At 49.0% G+C, this 19388-nt stretch overlaps 1 protein-coding gene across 1 annotated transcript; it reads right to left on the reverse strand.

The window, feature by feature from the left end:
• Positions 1 to 1306: 1306 nt before the first annotated feature.
• Positions 1307 to 19292, reverse strand: RGL3 (ral guanine nucleotide dissociation stimulator like 3). Its single transcript, XM_031947746.1, has 19 exons — positions 19081 to 19292; positions 18857 to 18976; positions 17823 to 18022; positions 17487 to 17546; positions 17000 to 17316; positions 15734 to 15849; positions 14050 to 14265; positions 13836 to 13939; positions 13325 to 13409; positions 12626 to 12682; positions 12371 to 12457; positions 12011 to 12043; positions 11768 to 11889; positions 10366 to 10461; positions 10196 to 10264; positions 10004 to 10100; positions 9573 to 9740; positions 9313 to 9427; positions 1307 to 8812 (listed from the first exon to the last, which is right to left on the reverse strand). The coding sequence occupies exons 1-19, from the start codon at positions 19111 to 19113 to the stop codon at positions 8709 to 8711; spliced, it is 2199 nt and encodes a 732-aa protein (XP_031803606.1). The 5' UTR covers positions 19114 to 19292; the 3' UTR covers positions 1307 to 8708.
• Positions 19293 to 19388: the final 96 nt, after the last annotated feature.

A 19388-nucleotide genomic window follows, 5' to 3' on the forward strand; every position in this document is an offset into this window, starting at 1 on the left:
TTCACCTGCTAGTTGGTCAAAAGTGATTTGTACATTAACTCCTGTTTGCCTATTGCGTCTGGCTTGAATCCTACATAATTCATGATACTCCGAAAGCCACAACAAGTTTTGTCCAGGTTCTAAACATGTCCTAGCTATGGATTTACAATCACTAAGGGTTAGGATTTCATAAGCCAAACTATCTAGTAACATCTTAACATAAGATGATTTAGCCCCATAAAAAGTGCAACCCTTTTCCAAATCCTTAATTTTTTTCAGATCAAAAGCAGTGTATCTTCTCCATTTTTGACCTGAAGAATCAAGCTCTTCAATCACAGGGTATGCATTTATTAAATTAGATATATCCTGTCCTTCATTTTTTGCTTTAACCAATGCTTTTTGTAATCTTGTCACAGGCTCCTTAATAGGTGGTTTTGTTTGTGTCATTGCCTCTCCCCTTCCTCCTTCCTCCACCCATGAAGGGTTAATTGAGGGGGGGTAGGTCAGGGGATGGGAAATGACCTAATTTCTCCTGCTGTGAAGTGCCACACTCAAGATTGTACTTAACTCCATTCTTATCTGATTCCTCATCCTTTTCAACTAGTTTATTTAGCACCTCTCCCTCCTGCTCTTTCTTTTTTTTCCTTATTCTAACACTTATATAATTTCTTAAAGCCAGTCGTATTAAATTGTATGTATAAAGTATATTTTTAGAAATTGAGTTTGGATTAGAATTGTAGTATTCACCTAGTTGCTCTCCTACTAATTTCCACTCATTTGGATTCAATTCTTTTTCCTTAGAGAACCAAGGAGATGTGTACTGTACAGTTTCTAAAAGTTCAGTGATCTGTTCCCCCAAATTAAACCAAACCTTGGCTTTTCATAAGCCTGACAGTGCTCTTTGCACATTTTCCTCGAAGAGGAAAAGCAGGCTGTTTTCTAAACATCTGTCCCATTTTAGTTGAAGTACTATTTTAGCCCTTTAACAAAGTTTCTTTGTTTATTTTTGTACTCCCCTAATTTCTGGGTTGAGGAGACTTTTCCACTGAAATCAGGATCAGAGGATTTTTCCACTGAGATCAGGATCGTGTTTGTCCCATGTTCAGGCGCCAAAATGTAATGTTCTTCTCTAAAATATAAAGTTCTCTGGGAGCAGGTTTCTCAGGGGGCTTCTGGAGGCAACCTTAGTTTCACTTCAGTAAATAACCCAAATGCAGTTAGGAGTTAAAGTCCAAATACTTTATTGTCTCCTTTCCTAGGGCCCGGTTAGCTTTCTTAGAAGTCTATCTCTCTCCTTGGTTCCAAGAGCTCCTGCTGCTAATCCTTTGCCTCTGCCAGCTTCAGCCTCCAGCCAGCACAAAGGTGGAAGATGGAATGAATCTGTCTCCTCCGAGAATGGGCTTGTCTTTTGTGGGCTTCTCCTTATATTTGCTCTCTTAAAGGTGTGAATCTTGTGGAACTCTAATAAGTATTTAGGTACATTAGTGAACTAGAGAACTGTTAAGTACCATGCTAAATTAGATAATAATTGTCTCTATCAATCCCACTGTCTTAGCACCTTATAAGAATTCTAACACCTCAATTGATGGATAACTTCTCAATTTCCAATTTTTGGCCACCAGAAGAGCTGCTTTAATATTTTTGTGTAAATTGGTCCTTTTCCTTCGTTTTCAATCTCTTTGAGATTGTATCTATTAGTAATAAATATAGCTATATAAATAGTTCTAAATTGCTCTCTAGAATGATTGGATCAGTTCATAACTCCACCAACACTGCATTAATGTCCCAATTTTTCCACATCCCCTCCAACATGTCATTTTTTCTGCCATATTAGTCAATCTCATTGATATGATGCAATCATTTTCACTTAATGTTTCAGATACCTCTAAATAATTCTCTCTGACTTTTCTGTGCTCTAGACCTTAGTCAGTGGCTCTCACATCAATTCCCTTGATTGATCCACGAGTAACTTCAAACTCAACATGTCCCAAACTACTAATTATCTTCCCCTCAATGTGGTCCCCTCTCTGCCATCACTACTTCCTTCCTACCTTCTCTCTTTTCCTCCAATTCTTTATACCAATAGCAGAAGTCCTTATGCATAGAGCTGATCATGTTACTTTGCACAAGATAACTAAAATGGCATTCAAGGCTCTACACATTCTGATTTCTGCCCTTCCTTTCCAACCTCATGTTGTAATTGGACTATCCTCTATATTCTTTCTATTGGCTGCGTCTTTCTGCATGAAATGTTCTTCCTCTTTTAACATTTTGAATTTCTAGCCCAATTCAAATACAACTCCCATGAAGACTTCCCCCATTCACCTGTCTGTGTATGCTTTACCTACCTCCACAGGTCAGAAGTCATAAAGGCAAAGGAGGATCAAGTTAGTATTTAGATCTCAATATCACTGATTACCAAAACTTCTGAAATCGTGAACCCACCTTGTCCCATCTTGGTCAGTGGGATACAAATTGAAAGTGAATTCACTTTGAGTTGTGTGTATTTAAATGATTTTATTTGCATTAATCCCAATTTGCTTTCCAATCACCCAGCACTGAGTGAGCTCCTCTTTTGGCACCTCTTCTGATTTTCTAGGTGGGAGCTGAAATCTCTAAAATGCTTTAATTTGTATTTCTCATATTAGTGCATCACAAGATACTTTGTATCACAAGATACAAGTTTGCTAACACTTGACAATTATTTTGAAAATTATTTGTATCCCTTGAATATTTATCTATTAGAGTGTGGCTTTGGACCCATTCACTTTTGGATAGCTCTAATGGTTAGGAAAGTTTGTTTTCACATGTAAAAAGACTACCACTACCAGTCCAGTCCTTGGGCACATGAGCAATCTCCTCTGTCTGATGCAATTTCTCAGGTTGATGTTGTGAGCCTGCTTCTGTAAGTTAGTGATAATGTGGAATGAAGGGGCCCAATTCTCTGCTTCAGAGTACATATGGGTATTTCCTGTCCATTTACTGTTGTTCCCTTACTGGATGGTGAGAAAAATTTTATTAGCTCCTTGGCAAGAAATGAGAATTAGTACAAAATACACTAATAAATCAAAATGATTTCTTTCTGGCAGGGGTTAAAGTAAAGACTTCTGGTAAGCCTCTGCATGGAGAGCGAGAGAAGTGGTATCGGCAGCCTCCTTACCACACCCAGGTCAACACATGGTCATGAGCATGACAGATATTTTTCCTTTCTATTCTTTCCTGAAAAAACAGGTGAGGGCATAGTAAAGACAGTCATGTACTTATGAGCTTTAAAAAGTTAGAAGAGGGAGCCCCAGAGGTCCAGTAATTAGAGCCCATCCCAGAGTTTGCCAGCAATCAAGCTCTACATAAATGGGTTTTCATTAAACAATTGATGAAGACTATGGTTGCCTTCCTGTGGATGCTTTCCATCTTGGGTCTTTTCTATAATATAATGCCCAGAATTGAATATGAGATATATTCATTTTGGGGCAGAAGGACCATGATGGCCTTATTAATGCAAGTCTTTATCTCTCAATACAGCCCAACACTGAAATGCTCCTTTATGCTGTCTCCTCACAGATATTCATATTGGGCTTACAGTCCACCAAGATCATCAGACATTTTTCATATAAATTGTCCAACCGTGAATTCTTTTTGAACTTATAGGATGCTTGTTTATTCTAAGATATTTATTCCCCATTAAATTTCACCTTATTCAGCCCAATGTTCTAGTCAGGAAGGATCTTTTTGGATTCTGATTATATCATCTGGTGTATTAACTCTCTTTCCAAGATTTGTGTCATCTGTAAATTAGAAAAATATGCCACCCACTGCTTTATCTAAGCCAGTAATTAAAAAGGCCAGGGTCAAATACAGCTTCCTGGGGGTACTTCAGTGAGACAAGTTGAGATGGTGCCATTAATAACTACTCTATGGGTTTATCCAGACAATAGCTCTGAATTTATCTAACAGTACTATTCATATTCACCTCATTTAAATTCCAGTTCTAGTGGGAGAACATGACCTTCCTATGTTAGAATGTAGAAATCATGGGCCTCCCTAGAATAGAAGATGCTATGCTTTCTTCCCATTAGCCTAGTTCAGGAAGGTATATATCCCATCCTTCCCCAAGAGGGATTGCTATACCCTACAGCCTAATTGAGGCCTCCCTCCTTCTGTATCCACAGCCAAGCAGATTGGAGCACCAAAAGCAGCTCAAGCAATTATCCCCAGCTGGCCAGAATCAGGAAACCTGAGCTGAAAAGGAAATCAGAAGCCATCTAATCAGTTGTCCTTTGTTCTCAAAGAGGTCCATGACATTAAGTATGTGATGCCATGATATGCCAGAGAGTGGGATTTAAGTGAGAGTGGGCTATGCAGAGTCATCAGCCTCCCTTTCTCTTCCAGAGCCATCTGGATCAGTGGCATGATACAGATCAGGAGGACTGGAGATGGCCCTAGATGCAGTGGGAGTTCTTGGTTAATCTAACCTAACACCTAGCTGGACATACATATCCCACAAGAGGCCATCCATCCTTTGTCGGAAGATCACTAATGAGGCAAGCCAGTTCCAAGAACTGGAATTTAAATGAGGTGAATATGAATAGTACTGTTAGATAAATTCAGAGCTATTGTCTTGCATGTTATTGTTGCATGTTTCCTGAAGTAGTCCATTTCTCTTTGAAGTAGTTCATTGCTAATTGTGAGAAAGCTTTTCTTTATATCAAGCCTAAATCTATACTGCAGCAATTCCCTCCCCCTTCCTAATTCTGCTTTTTGGGGCCTCATAAAACAAATGTAATCCTTCTTCCACATGAGACTTCAGATGCTTGAAGATAGTTATATCCTCCCTGCAACTTCTTTTACTAGAGCACACAGACTCAGTTCCTTCAACAGGTACTTAACCCATGTGATCTTAAACTTTTCACTTCCCTGGAATGGACTCCAACTTAGTATTATTCCCCAAATGGTGCAACCAGAACTGATCCCAGTACAAAGGACTATCATCACTTTCCAAAACCTGGAGACACTACCTCTGATTACAACCCCAATGACTTCTTTCATCTCTCCCAGTTGTTCAGAGGAGGGGGCAAGCTGTGAGCCTCCTGGACACCATAGTATAAAGGAGCCCTCCTAGAGTGTAGTTTGAGGAACACACTCTCTGTTATCTTCTCCTTGCCCATTTAAAAATAAGCATTCTTGATTTTTTTGACAGGAAGTAGAAAGAGCACTAAATGGGCTGGTGGTGGTGGAAAGAACCCTGAATCTGGAGGCAGCAGATGGAGTTTCAATCCCACTGCCACTTAATACCAGTGTGGGTATGGCTTTGGGCAAGTAGTGCTAAACTCAAGTTTCTTTGGCTATTAAAATTTTTTTTAAAGGCAGAATAATGTTTGTGCTGCCTACCTTGGTGAGGAAAGCATTGTTCAAACTGTAAAATTCTATAGATATGGGAGCTAGTGTTCTCCCTCATCTCCTTCCCCTTTCATGAGTCCTGCTGTCCCTATGGTTGTGATAATCTCTCAGCTCCTGCTGCCTCTGCCCTATAGGGTTCAGGTCTTATCTTGTCTTTATTACTGAAGTGGTTGCCCCTCTCTTCCCTCAGTAGCATCTATCTCCTAGGATGGTTGTGAAGAAAAAGTGAGATATTTGGAAAGTGATTTACAAACCTTAAAGTGCTATGTGCTACCTATCATGATGTCAGGAGTTACTTGGGTAGTGAATGGTTGGAGAGAGAAGAGAGAAGCACCACATTTTTCATCTGTGAAATGAAAAATGCACTAAGACGAAAGGGAGGTGACTTGCTTAGGGTTATATATCATGTCTGAGGCAAGAGTATCAGGAGGTCTTCCTGACTCCGGGCCTGGCATTCTATCCACTGTACCACTTAATTTCTATGACTGTCTTAATTCTACTTTGTTTCCTCCTAAATAAAGTACAAGTTCCCAGTCTTGATATTCAGTTATTTTGCTTCATACTCCCTTTCCAGCCCTATTGTACATTCCTCCCTTTCACTCAGCCAAAATGAATTGTAATAGTTCATATTTCTATAGGGCTTACTAGATGGCAGGCAAGGCAATAGACACTTTACAATTATCTCATTTGGACCTACCCTGAGGTAAGTACTCTTAAGATCCCCAATTTACAGATGAGGAAATGGAGGTGATTTTCTCAGGGCTACACAGCTAGTAAAGAGTCAGAAACTAAATTTGAACTCGGGTCTCCCCGAGTTCAAGCTGGGTGTTCTGCCCGCTGTACCACCCAGTGTCCCTTATGAGGAAGGAGCTTCCCACATCAGTTCTCTTTTCTTCCTTCAAAACCAAGCCCAAATGCCAACTCCTCCATAGTTCTTTCTCTCTTCCAATAATCTCTCCCTCATATATCTCATGACAAATTTACTCCACTTCTTGAAGTTATCTCCATGAGTTTTTTGGTAGGGGGAATGCATCTATTGTTGCATGTTAGCATTTTTTTAATTCGGTGGGCACTGAGAGGGAGGTTGAGGAATATCCTCAGTCACTCAGCTTGCAAGGATCAAGAAGCAAGCCTGGAAGCCATATTTCCTGGCTCCATAGCTATATTGCTATCCATTGCACCACATGGCTTCTAGATGTACAAATATTCTCATTTTACAAATGAGCTGAGGCTTAAAGAACTTAAAGCTAGTTATTTGATATTATAGGTTAAGTTTTGAATTAGGCCTCTGCTGATTTCCACTCCCTTTCTACTGTCCACAATGTCTCAGGCACTTTATTTCCTTCCTATGCTAAGTTACTGTTCTTCTCTCCTTTAGATTGTAAGTTTTTTGAGAGTATGGTCTATGCTGTATCATCCAGCTTTGTATCACAGCCTCCCAAACAGCCCCTTAATGTTTGAGTTGGAATCCAGATGGGCCTCGGGAGCACAGAGACATGGATCCAGAGCCCTGGATTATCACAGTGATCTGAATATCCCTGGTAATGGACATCCTATTCTGTCTCATGGCATGGTCCTGAAGAGATGGTGGGTAGATCACTCAGGCTTCCGAAGGTAGGAAGCCTAAGACTAGGGGATTGCTTGAGCTAGGGGGCTCCAGGGGGCTAACGCCAACCTGGGATCAGTCCTGCTTGTTACTAGTATGGAAAGCCCCAGGAGCATGTGTTTGGGAGGTGTTGTTGGCACCGAGCTGCCTGAAGTTCTGGCTCAGGTCACAAATAAAAATAGGTCAAAGCTTCTTTACCAATCACAGCAGGGGAATCTGGCCTATGTGTAGCTACTGTAAACATAGCCTGAGTGAGACAAGGAGATTCAGTCTCCAGGGGAAAAATGTGGAAAAGGTGGATCACATTGGTTCTGGGTTTGTTCCCATCCCATAGAGGATGGGAGAAAATGCTGTGGTGAGTTGAAATGGAGAACAATTATTGTGTGAGATTTAGAACCCAGTAAATAGCACCTTAATCAAAGGCTCTAGACAGCTGCCAGGTGGGGTATTGCTTTCAGTTCTGGGTCACCCCTAGGGTCGTAGATTTTGAGCTGGCAGACACGTGGGAAATCACCTACACCAACATTTCATAAATGAGGGAACTGAGGCCAGGGATGTTTGTCTGAGGTAGGGAAGAGAAGAGGGAAAAAAGCCCCTGACAAGGTCAAGGGCATCCTGGAGGGTGACCCGGGGATGGGTCCAGGAGGTATGGGAAGGAACTGGGGAGGTTTATCCTACCAAAGAGAAAATTTAGGAGGCACATGATCACCACATACTTCATTTCGACTAAAAAGGCTGGCACATGGCAAGATTAGACATGCTCTGCTTGGCCCAAAGGCAAATTTTGGAATGACAGAAGGTGCAGAAAGGCAGATTTTAAATTAATGTAAAGAAAAATAGCCCCAAATTAGATCAAGAACAAAAAACAGAGGCTTTGAAGGAGGAGGTGGGGTGGGAGGGTTCCCAGGCAAGGCTGATCACATTTCAGGAACATTATAGAAGACATTCTTGCTCTGAGACACATTGCCCCTAAAGCTCTTTGCAGTGGGAACCTTTGAGTCAATCGTCTCTGGGGACAGAACTCTGGAGCCGGGCTCCTGAGTTAGGCTGGAAGGTTAGCTGGGAGGGCAGGGGAACCAAACAGCGGCTTCTGGCTTCTTTTTTCTTTCTTTCTTTTCTTTTCTTTTTTTTTTTTGAGGGAATTGGGATTAAGTGACTTGCCCAGGCTCACACAGCCAGGAAGTGTGAAGTGTCTGAGATCAAATTTGATCTCGGGTCCTCCAACTTCAGGGCTGGTGCTCTATCCACGGCACCTAGCTGGCCCTCAGCTTCTGACTTCTAATCCTGTCTCCTCTAGCTGATTTTCTAAACCAACCCCAATCTTGTCTTTTTCTGCAAGGGACTGGGATTAGAAGGGATCTGTGGACCTAATGGGATCGTAAAGAAGATGAAAGCAGAAACAAACCCTACAAAAATAGGTGCCGGGCAATCCCAGATAAGACCCCTGCCCTTCCCACCCCCAAATGAGGTCTGGGTCCCAATCTGCACTGGTCCCACGCTGCCCAACCCCAGACAACCTGCCATCTAGTGGCCAGACTGAGGGCCTACGCATCCCACCAATCCCCTTCCCCTCCACTTGTCCTGTGGTTCCCCAGAGAGGACACGGAGACAAAGGTCCGGGGACACCAGGGATCATGTTGGGATCGGTGCCTCAGCCCGGCCAGACACCCCCGTGGGACGGCCCAGGCTCTCTCTCGGAAAGGTCCAAGCCTGGGCCCCCCAGCCATCAGGGTGGGGAACGAGCTCCCTCCTTCCTCCGCAGCACGAAATCCCCGGGGCTGGCTGGGCTCATGGCATAGAACACATTGGCGTTGTCTGGGATCAGGAGCTCTGCGGGTGGAAGGCCCACATGGGATCAGATTGCAGCGAGCTGGTGTACTTATTCTGTGGGCCTTTTCTCCCTCGCTGTAGTGACTATTTTTTTTCCTTATGTAACCGGGAAGTGGGGTCAGAAGATCACAGACACTGAGAGCTCTTATTTAACCAAGGAAGAAACCGAGTGAGGGCCATCATCCAAGCAAGTTCCTCAAAGGGAACCCAGGGGGTCCAGAGACCCAGGCCTAGGGCCCATGCCCACCTGTGCCTCTAACTCCCCTCCCCAGGTTAACCCCACCCAGTGGGAAGTAGCTTTCTGCTGGAATTGTTTGTCCTGGAATGTGCTCGGCCCAGAGGCTCCGAGGAGGGACGAGCAGGACCTGGGCCTCCTCAGAGGGCTGCTGGGAAAGGGGGCTCTGGCTTGGGTTCTGCCGGAAGCCCCCCTCGCAGGGCTGGAGTCCCTGCCCCACCCCCAGCCTCCAGCCACCATCCCAGGCCCTGAGACACCTACTCACCCCGGTCCCCAGGCAGGACCTGGAACAGCTGATAGTCACGGGGCTGTGGCTGCTCGAGGTGCAGCTTCTGTAGGGCTCGCAGAACTACCCCTGGAACTTTGTCCTGGCTGGTGAGCTGGGATGGGGGTGGGGAAAGGATCCATGAGGAAGCGAAGTGGGGGAGGTACTGGGGAGGAGAGGGCTGCAGGAGCAGGGAGAGGGAGGACACAGTGGGGCAGGAAGACAGCCTCCCTCATCTCCCACCTTTGCTGCATCCTTACCAAGATGCTCCGATAGAGGTTCCCAGGGTCGTGGTCAATGCTGACTCTGATGACACAGGCCTCTGGGGGCTGCTGCCCTGGGTGGGGAGCTCGAACAGGGCTCCCAGGGGAGGCCGGGGCCTGCGGCGGCTCTGGAGCTTCCATCCCCAGAGGCAGTTCCAGGGCGCCCTGGGCAGGGGGAGAGGGGGCAGCCGTCAGCAGGGGCTGTCCACATCACACATGCATCTGTACAGCCCTCCCACCCTCATCAGATATTGGAGGGCCTTTCCGGGTCTTTTTCAGGAGAAATGATCTGCTCAAGGTCATATGGTCAGCGGTAGGGTTAAGGCTAATCCTGACTTGGCCCGAGTGCAGTCACAGCCCAGGGTCCCCTGACTTGGCCCGAGCAGTTTTCCCTTTTCACACAGATAGGCAGAGTTGAGGTCATGTACCTTGTGGCCAGGACCAGTTGCCCCTGGGGATGAAGGAGGACTCAGGGTCAGGGGATCCCCATCTCCAGGGCTTGGTGGGTAGGAACCTGAAGAGAGACTAGGAGACACATAAAAATCAGAGGTGCTACTATTCCCTTACCTCTTGACCCTAACCTTGTCCTGAAACCCTTATTCTCTCCGGACCTGTCTTACCTGGGGCTGGGAGAGGGGGGGTCCGCAGACTGGTGGCTGGGAGAGGAGCCCCGTTCCCGAGACAGCTTCCTAAGAGGTGGGAGAGGGCTGTCAGATATGGCTTCAAGACAAGTCCATGTTCCCCCAATCATTCCTCCCATAACTTCCACATAAGATTAAAACAGACTCACGCGCTAAGCCTCTTAGTGAGACTTATCCTTCTCCGGATTCTGGGGGAGCTGGGACAGGAGGCAGCTGGGGGCTCAATAACCCGGGACAGGCGGTAACTGGGGGACATGGGAATGAAAAAAGGGGGACCAGAGTCAAATTACAAGCTGGGACAGGGGGCAGCTGGGGGCTCAATAACGCGGGACAGGCGGTAACTGGGGAACATGGGAGTGAAAAAAGGGGGACCAGAGTCAAATCACAGACTGGGTGGGAATCAGAAGAATAGAGGTGGGAGTCAGAGGGATGGGGGCAGGTAATAAGAATGAGTCCTAAGAATGAGGTTCAAAATGAGTCCATTAATTCCTTTATAAAAACCCAATCATCATCCCTTATTTCTGCTCCAAACCCTCAATGTCTCCCTGCTGTCTACCAGGTCAATAACTTAAGGGTCATTCTATACTCCAGACTAAGTAAGGACACATGCCCTGTACTCTCCTTCACCCCTTAACTTTTTCCTGTTGAATTTCTACCCATCCTTTAAAGCTAAGCTCAAATGCTGCCTCCTCCTCCAGGAAGTCCTTCCTCCATCAGAAATAACCTTCTATACTACATAGTATAGTGCTTGCATCTCTCTCATAGAAACCGAATTTGTGTCTGTATTTATGTATTTTTCCCACCCAAGATGTGAGCTTGGCGAGGGAAGGAAGCTTGCCTTATCTGAGATTACCCAGAACTAGGACCGGGCTTTGCACAGAGTAGCCATTTAATCAGCACTTGCTTAGCTGATCTGTGTTAGGAGGAACCAGCCCAGAAGCCTCATCCCAGAAACCCTGGGGAATCGGCTTTACATCTTGCTTCCAGAAAACTAACTGCAGATTTGAAAGTTAGGGAGCACACACTGATGGTCTCATTAGTAGAACCGGACGTTCCCTGTCCCAAGAGAATCACGGACCTAGTCAGCAAAGACCAGGCTCACTTAGGCAGCGCCTCCTGTAATCTGGGCACCATGAGACAGACACAGGCCAGGGCTGGCTCTAAGAGCGAGCTCGCCATAGCCCAGCAGGGAGAAAGCCCGAATGGAAGGGAGAGGCAAGTGCCCAGCGCCGGCAAGATGCTCTCTGAGACCTTTCAGCTAAGAGATCCCCAAGACTTCCTCAAGGAGTAGCAGCCCCTGAGGGCATCGGGGGGTTCCCATGTCCACGAAATCCAGAGAGGAAAGGCGTGGAGAACTGGAAGGAACAGGGCAAGAGCTGGGACAGAGAAGGGCCATAATAATAATAATGTCACAGCGTGCGCTCCAGGTAACCAGGTAGGCTAGAGTCGGACCGAAAGTCCGGACTTAATTTACGGGAGATTGTGCCCTGCAGGCCGCTTGTGTCTCCTCAGGGCCGGGGAGAAGGTGGGAGCAGGAGCCACACACATCACCTCTGCTCCTCACTGAGCGGGCGCTGGGCACGGAAGGCGGCAAGAACAGGTGGCCTCGACGGCAGGCTGTAGCTCCCACAGCGACGCTGGAGATGCTGGATCCGGGACAGGATCTCCCACTCCTTGGAAAACGGAGCTGGGGTTCTTTCTGCTGGGCCTCCCTTCCCCCTTCCCTGCCTCTCAGCATTCCTTCCCCGGTCCCTCCATCACCCAGCACTCCCCCCTCTGCCCAGGCCCCTTTACCTTACGACGTTTCTCAAAGTTGATAAGATCTCCCTGAGGGTAGTGGAAGGGAAGCAAGCCTGAGCCCAGAACTGAGCTCAGAGTTCCCAAGACAGGACATAGGGATCACAGGACTCAGAGCTGGAAGGAACTTTAGACATCTAAGCCCTCTCTAATTTACCCAGGAACCACCTGAGACTCAAGTGAGGGGAATGGGACTGCCTAAATGTTCATCAAAGTCAAAGGCCTTCTGACTTGGGAGGCGGTGCAGTGGGCAGGGCAGGGATGCTGCAGTTTTCTGGGAAGGTTTCAGGAGCAAGGATGACAGTGAAAGGGGAGGGGGCTGGCATTGGGGAGTGGGAGCAGGGGTCAAGCTTTCACCTCCAATAGGTCAGGCAGAGCTGTGTCCAGCATGACAAGGTCAGTAAGGAAGGTGCCCAGGTAGGGGATAGGACCAGGGGGCACTTTCTGGAATGGATCAGAAGCTCAATCAATTCCCTTGGGCAATATTGCCCCAACCCTGGTCCCACCTGTTCCATCATATCTCCCAGTCCTAGTCCCACCTCTCCCAGAACAGCTTCTCTTAGCCCTCTTCCCTAGGCCTGCCCCCTCCTCAAGTTCAATATAGAACCTTACCAATGGAAGGACTCCTAGAGCGGTCTCCTCTTCAGGGGAGGATAAGGGGGCTTCTTCCTGGGATAGAAATGGGGGTAAAAAGAATCCAAAAAATAGAGCCCTAATCCCTACTTTCAACAGTTAAACCAGAGCCCCCAGGAGAAGAAAACCTATGTTTTGTGGAATGAAGGTTTAGCTGCAAAGGCAAAAAATGTTGGGTACTGAAGGAAGAGGGTCTGCTTAGTGGAGAAATCAACAAATTTGAGGACAGATGAAAACTTCAAGGACCCCTTCTTTAAAAAGACCAAATGAGGCAAGGGAGAGAAACACGAAGAACAAGGGCTTCTCCACTAAGGGTGCTAAAGTGGCCAAGGCTGAACTTCAGTTCTGGACATGGGAAATATCGTTTTCTGCTTGCCTTTGCATCCCTTCTAGAATTCCCAGAGCCTCATCACGGCTTCTAACTTAAATGTTTTTATTCGTACCCAAAAATATTGCTTAAGTGCACTGCTAAGCATGTGTCTAACCACCCTGAGCTATGGCTCCAAACTCAAGTCTACATTTATTATTTATTTATTAAGCCCCTAATATGTGCCAGGCTGGTAACAAAGTACCTGGTACCTGGGGCCATGGTACTCATTGTTCTCTAGATATCTCCCTTCCCCTTTCAGCTTGACAAGTCCCACCTCAGGAACTCCAGTGTTCAAGGCCCTTCTCTACCTGGGAGAGAATCTCTCGGCTGTTAAGGTGATTGTTCTCATCAGAGAAAATATTGGAGAGTTTCCGGTATATGGACAGAGGTTCCCTAGGGAACAGAGAAAGACAGAGCAAGGTCAAGAGTGAGATAGCATCTTTATGAAGTCTCTGCTGGTTGGTTTCTATAGCCACAGTCCCTCAGAAGGGATGTCCAGAGTAATTTTCATTAGCTACAACCTGTTTACAACATCTGGGGGAGGGGAGGTTTTTCTCTCTGAGTTGCTCATTGCACTTTAGCATGGCTGGGATTGTTAGGAAACTTCTCAAATCCTAAATCTTCCTCTTAGCAACCCAGTGTTCTTAGTTCTATCCTCCTCTGGTGCCCATTCCCTGTAACAGTTTTCCAGTATCCCTGCCCAATCCCATCTATCCCCATCCTCGTTCCTCAGCCTAGAGTCTTGGATTGCATTAGGAAAGAGAGAGGTTGCCCGCTTTCTCTAGCTCACTCGCAACCCTCCCTGGCCCAAGCCCTCACCGGCTCACAGCCGCCCAACTCCTCTTGAGTCTGTATATTGGATTGGACTGCAGGGCTGAAAGAATAGCCCTGAGGGACGAAAAGTTTCTCAACTTCCTACAGTGCTGGGTGAGAAAAATTAGGCCATGTTAGATCCTGTTAGTCCATGCTGAAGACCCTTGGAGTCCCACCCATGAACCCCCCGTAGGCTTTCTGGCTATTTTTAGCCCCACACCTGAGCAATGAAAATCCACTTCTCCAGGCGTTGGGCCCGATGGGGTGGGGACAGTCCTGGTCCTGCCAGCACAGAGCTCAGGACACAACTGGTTACTGCATTGAACTGGGCCACAGTGGCTCGGACAGAGGGGGCAGTCCCGTGGCCCCCTGCTTTATCCCTGTGAGACCACACAGAACCCAGGCACTCCCAAAGGCATACTCGAGAAAAAAGTTCCTGCAGGTTGGGGTAGAGGTGGGGAAAGATACAACAGCATAAGATACAACCTCCCTGCATTGTTGGTCTCCTCACCTCACCCCCAATCTCCCCTGGGGCTCTAAGTCTGTGTAAGGGGGTAGTTCTGAGGTCCAAGCTTAGGGATGAAGAAGGTAAACGTTCTTGCCCTATATAGCAGGTACAGATTAAGGAGGAGAGGGCCAGGGAGTTGTCCTTATTCTAACCAGTAGGATCAAAGAGTTGGAGACAGATGTTCATGCCCATTGGAGTAAGGGAGAACGTATCCAGAGTGTGCCATCCTTCCGTCCCACAGGGTTGAGGGAAGGGACCAAGGTCAAGTGATCTCAGTCAGAAAATACCTCAGGGGCCACCTAGTCCATATCATATCTAAATCCCTCTATGATATATTGGTCAAGTAGTCATCTAGCCAGTTCATCTAGGAGCTCAAATCTTGCCTCCCTCTCTCTGCTTCTAACTCCTTAATAAGTGGGCAAATCACTTAACCTATCTTATGTTTTTTTTTCCATCTCTAAAATGAAGACATTGGACCTCTAAAGTCCTCCCTCCAGCTGTAATCCTATTTGTTTGTAGTCTTGGTGGAAGCTACATAGTGCAGTGGATAGACTACTGGGCCCAGAGACAGGAAGACTTTTACTAAATTGTATGACAGTAGGCAAGCCACTTAACTTCTCTCTGCCTTAGCTGTAAAACAGGGATAATATTGGTACCTGCCTTCCAGGGTTCTTGAGGAAATAAAATATCATATCTGTGAAGTACTTAGCAAATCTTAAAATGCTATATAAATGCTATCATCATCTTATATTGTATGGACTCTTAAAGGACAACTAGGTGTTCTATTATACTCTTTATCCTACTCGTTTTGGTTTTAAAATCTCTACAAGTCATTTCTATTCCGTAGTCTGAATATCACTCCCTTTGCTATGAAAACAGAAGAGTTGAGTTTTGCCCCCCTTCAGAGAATCCATTATTTTCCCTCTCAAGTAACAGTTCTATCCTTTTCTTTTTTTCCTTTTCTTTTTCCCAGAGTAGTTAGGAAAAAAATAAACCATCCAAATGTATACTTTCCCCACCAGCTGTTGCTCATTCTGAATTTTTTTGTACTCCAACACTATTAAGTGACTTTTATATTCACTTTCTGTTCCCTCGCCATCCTCCTACCTTTTCTGAAATTTTTCTAATATCTCAATTGGTCAAATGATTTCCTGTGCATCCATTCACACCAGTCTCTATAAACATCCTCTTTTCCTTTTCAGTGGTTTTTCTTTGGGTCTTCAGAATTCCATTTCTCACTACTATTGGGTTGTTTTCTCTGTTGATTTTTATTCCATGGGAGCCCATCTTTTTTTCTGAACCTTTTGACATTTGTTCTCCCCCAATCTAAGGTGCATGTTAGATCCCATCCTTATTCTAAGCAGCAGAATCAAGAGGAGTTAGAGGCTACCCTCACCATGTCCATCAGGGTCAGTTGCTCAGCTACCTCATCCACACTGAAATCCAGTAGCTCTGGGCCCTTCTTTACATGTTCTTCTTCCTCTTCCAGGGGATTTTCTGGGCCTGAAGACCCTGGGTAAGGGGAGTTAAAAAGAGGCAAGAATGGTCCTTTCCCCTTTTGGAGAGGGGCAATAGATGTCAGAAGTGGAGACCTCTGGTCTCAGAGTTCTCCTACAGCCATGGGAAGATGAGGGGGACGGGGGTGAGAACAGGGTAGGAGGAAGAAACCTTCCTTTAGCCATAATTAGCCTTCAAAGAAGTTCAGTTTCTAACACAAATGTAAGCCCCAAGAAACAAAGAGAAAGGGGGACATGGGGAAAAGGAGAGAGGATTAGAAGGGAGCACTGTGTCCCAAAAAGTGGGGAAAAGAGCTGATTGGACATGGAATCAGAAGAGCTCACATCCTAGCTCTACTACTTCCTACCTGGGAACTAGGTGGCTAAATGGTTGGAGTGCCAATCCCAGAGTCGAGAGGACCTGAGCTCAGACACTTCCTAGAGGTGGAAGGCTGGGCAACTCATTTAACCTGTTTGCCTCATCTATAAAAATGAACTGGAGAAGAAAAAGGCAAACCTTTCTGGCAGCTTTCCTAAGAAAACCTCAAATGGGATCACAGAGTTGCACATAACTGAAACAACTTTTTCTTCTTCTGTCTGTATAGTGCTTTAAGTGTAAAAAAAAAAATTAATATATATTTATTGCACCGAATCAGATCTGCAAAAAGGAAGCACTGAACTGCAGAATCATAAAGGCCCCTTCTGGCTCTAACTTTGGGATCCTATGATTTCAGCCTGGTTGGAAGAAGGAGTCTTTACTTTTCAAATACTCTGAGTAATAGTAATATAAAATTCCTTAAGCACTTTTAGCAAAGCCTTTTCTTCACCACCACCCTGTGAGGTAAGGAGTAAGAGGCATTGTCCCCATTTTAGAGATGAGAAAGCTGAGAGGTAAGGTGACTTAGCTAAGGTCACACAGCTAAGACGTATCAGAGTTGCCATCGAAATCCAGGTTATTTATATGGCCAGTTCTTTCTACTATGCTCACTCCACCGGAAGGCACTCCTGGGGAAAGAAAAAAAGGGTCTCCTCCCTCCCTTCCTTCCTCCCTCCCTCCCTGCCCCGGGCAGGTAGGATTTCTGAGTTGGCTGGCAATGCCCTCTTTCCAATCACCTAGGATGGCCCCACCACAAGCAAGGAAGCCGTTTGGGATGGGGAGGAGGTACCATAGTGGGAGGGTTCTGGCACCTCTGGGGCCTCCTTGGCCCCCTCTTCCTCCTCCTGGAGCTTCTTGGCCCCCTCCTCTCTTTCCTCCTCTTGGAAGTGCTTCAGCAGCCTTTCAGCATCTCGGCTTTCTGGCCCCCCCGGGGCAGCCCAGCTCAGAAAGGCACAGACCTGGACCAGGCTGCGGTGGGCAGGCGGATCTTGGAAGTCCTGGGGGTGATCCAGCAGCCAGGAGCCCAGCACCGACACCAAAGCCCTGCAGCCAAAGTCTGGCCTCAGACACATCTCTGAGGCCCTTCTTATCATCTGGCCACGGACCCTTAAAATCAAACCACTAATTCTCAGAACCCCAGGCTTCTCAAACTTAATCTCCGACCCAGTCCTCGCCCCCCACCTTTCACCCCCTAAACCCCTAACCCGGCCATGCCTCCTGGATACTGGGGAGACTCATCCAAGGGCTCATGGTGATGGCGGGAAACGGACACCAACCTGGACTCCTGCTCCTGGCTCAGATCCAAGCGTCCTTGCCCTTGCTCCTCGGGTCCTTCCCTGGAACCCCCCCAGAAAGCATCAGTCAGTGGGAGCTGGAAGGGGGCAGGGGAAGAGGGAGGCAGGTGTCACTCATCGGAAGACAGGGAAACATCTGGAGGGAGGCGGAAGCTGGGGGATAACAGGAGCGACGGAGTAGTCACTGGGGTCGGGGAAGAGGGTAGTCAATGAAGCGGGAAGTGGCCGGAGAAGACAAGAGCAGGAGGGAGGAGGTACAGGAGGGAGACTCCCAAAGGAGACAAAGACCTGAGGAAGGCGGAAGCGCAGAGCAGCGACCTCACTAACCTTGGGGCGTGGGGCCGCGCACAGGACCAGCACAAGCTCGTAGGGACAGAGCCCGTGCGTAGCCGGAAGGCGGGAACAAGGCGGTCTGTTCGGATCCCCGCACCACTCAGCACCAACCCTCCAGGGCGCCGCGCGCAGTGCAGACTGCAGGTGCGAAGTACGAAATCTTCAGAACGCCCGGCATCCGGAGCCTGGAGAGGTGGCCACAGTCAGCCCGGCAGGGAGCCCCCCAAGCCCCTGGATGCCGGTCCTGCCCCTCCCAGCTCCTCCTTCTCCCAGCCTCCAGCTTCTTACTCCTCTTCACTCAGGCCTCGCCAGCCCTGCGGTCCCTCACTGGCCCTGCCTCCCCCGCCGGATTCTGCCGGGCGGACCCGCTCCCAGCCAGCTTCCTCACCTGCCCCGCCCTGCCCACCGGGTCCACACCTGGCCCGCCTCCCTGCCAGGATTCTGCCCCGCTCCGGTCACCTCCCACCGCCCCCCTGCCCCTGCGGTCCCTCACCTGCCGCCCTCCCCGCGGATTCCTAGCCAGGCGGGCCCCTCACCTGCCCCGCCCCCCCCTGCCCAGGTCCCTCACCTCCTTGCCCCTCCCCTGCCAGTTCTGCCCCTGCCCCGGTCCCTCACCCCAGCCCCGCCCCTGCCCCTGCCCGGTTCCTCCACACCTGCCCCGGCCCCCCGCCGGATTCTGCCCCGGGCCGGACCCCCGCTCCCGGCCGGCTCCCTCTGAGCCTACCCCGCCCCTGCCCCCTGCCCGGTCCCTCACCTGGCCCCTGCCTCCGCCCCCCGCCGGATTCTGCCCCGGGCCGGACCCCCGCTCCCGGCCGGGCTCCTCACCTGGCCCCGCCCCCTGCCCCCTGCCCGGTCCCTCACCTGGCCCCGGCCCCCTCCCCCTGCCGGATTCTGCCCCTGCCCGGTCCCTCACCTGCCCCCGCCCCCTGCCCCCTGCCCGGTCCCTCACCTGCCCCCGCCCCCTCCCCCCGCCGGATTCTGCCCCGGGTCGGACCCCCGCTCCCGGCCGTGCTCCTCACCTGGCCCCGCCCCCTCCCGGGGCCCCGACTCGGGCCGGGCCGCTGGCTGCGCTGCCTCCGCAGGGTGACACTGTATACGGCTCCGTCCACCTCCTCTTCGCCCCACTCTTGCAGCGGCGCCTGGGGGGACGGGGGTGGCTTGGCGAGGCCGCCCGAGGACAGGCTCGGCTCCCTCCCCGGCCCCCCGGCCCCTCTGGCCCTGCCAGCCCCCTTGCCCCCGTTACCAGGGCGAGCTCCTTCCCCGAGGGCCGCTCCATGGCGCGGACACCTGCAGCCGGCGGGCGCTGACGCCGGCCCCGCCGCGGCGGGACTGAGAGCGGAGAGCGCAGCGAGCAGCTTGGAAGCGGAGCGCTCTGGCTCGGGCAGCCGCGGCTGCGGGGCTCCGGCTCCGGCCGAGGGCGGGGTTGGGAGGGGGTCTGCCGGGGGGCGGCGGGGGAGGGGCGGCGGCGGGGACTGGGGGGCTTTGGGGCCAGGGCCACCGAGGCTCGGGCGCTTAAAACTGCGGGCGGGGGGCGGGGTCGGGTGGGCCCGC

The sequence above is a fragment of the Sarcophilus harrisii genome, chromosome 1 (assembly GCF_902635505.1).
Source record: "Sarcophilus harrisii chromosome 1, mSarHar1.11, whole genome shotgun sequence".
NCBI lineage: Eukaryota > Metazoa > Chordata > Mammalia > Dasyuromorphia > Dasyuridae > Sarcophilus > Sarcophilus harrisii.

Coding starts and splice junctions, on each gene's coding strand:
- RGL3 (XM_031947746.1), bottom strand. CDS start 19,113: ATGGAGCGGCCCTCGGGGAAGGAGCTCGCCCTG. Junction 10,265..10,365: donor CTCACTAAGAGGCTTAGCGC/GTGAGTCTGTTT, acceptor CCCACCTCTTAG/GAAGCTGTCTCGGGAACGGG. Junction 9,741..10,003: donor CAACTGGTCCTGGCCACAAG/GTACATGACCTC, acceptor CCCCCTGCCCAG/GGCGCCCTGGAACTGCCTCT.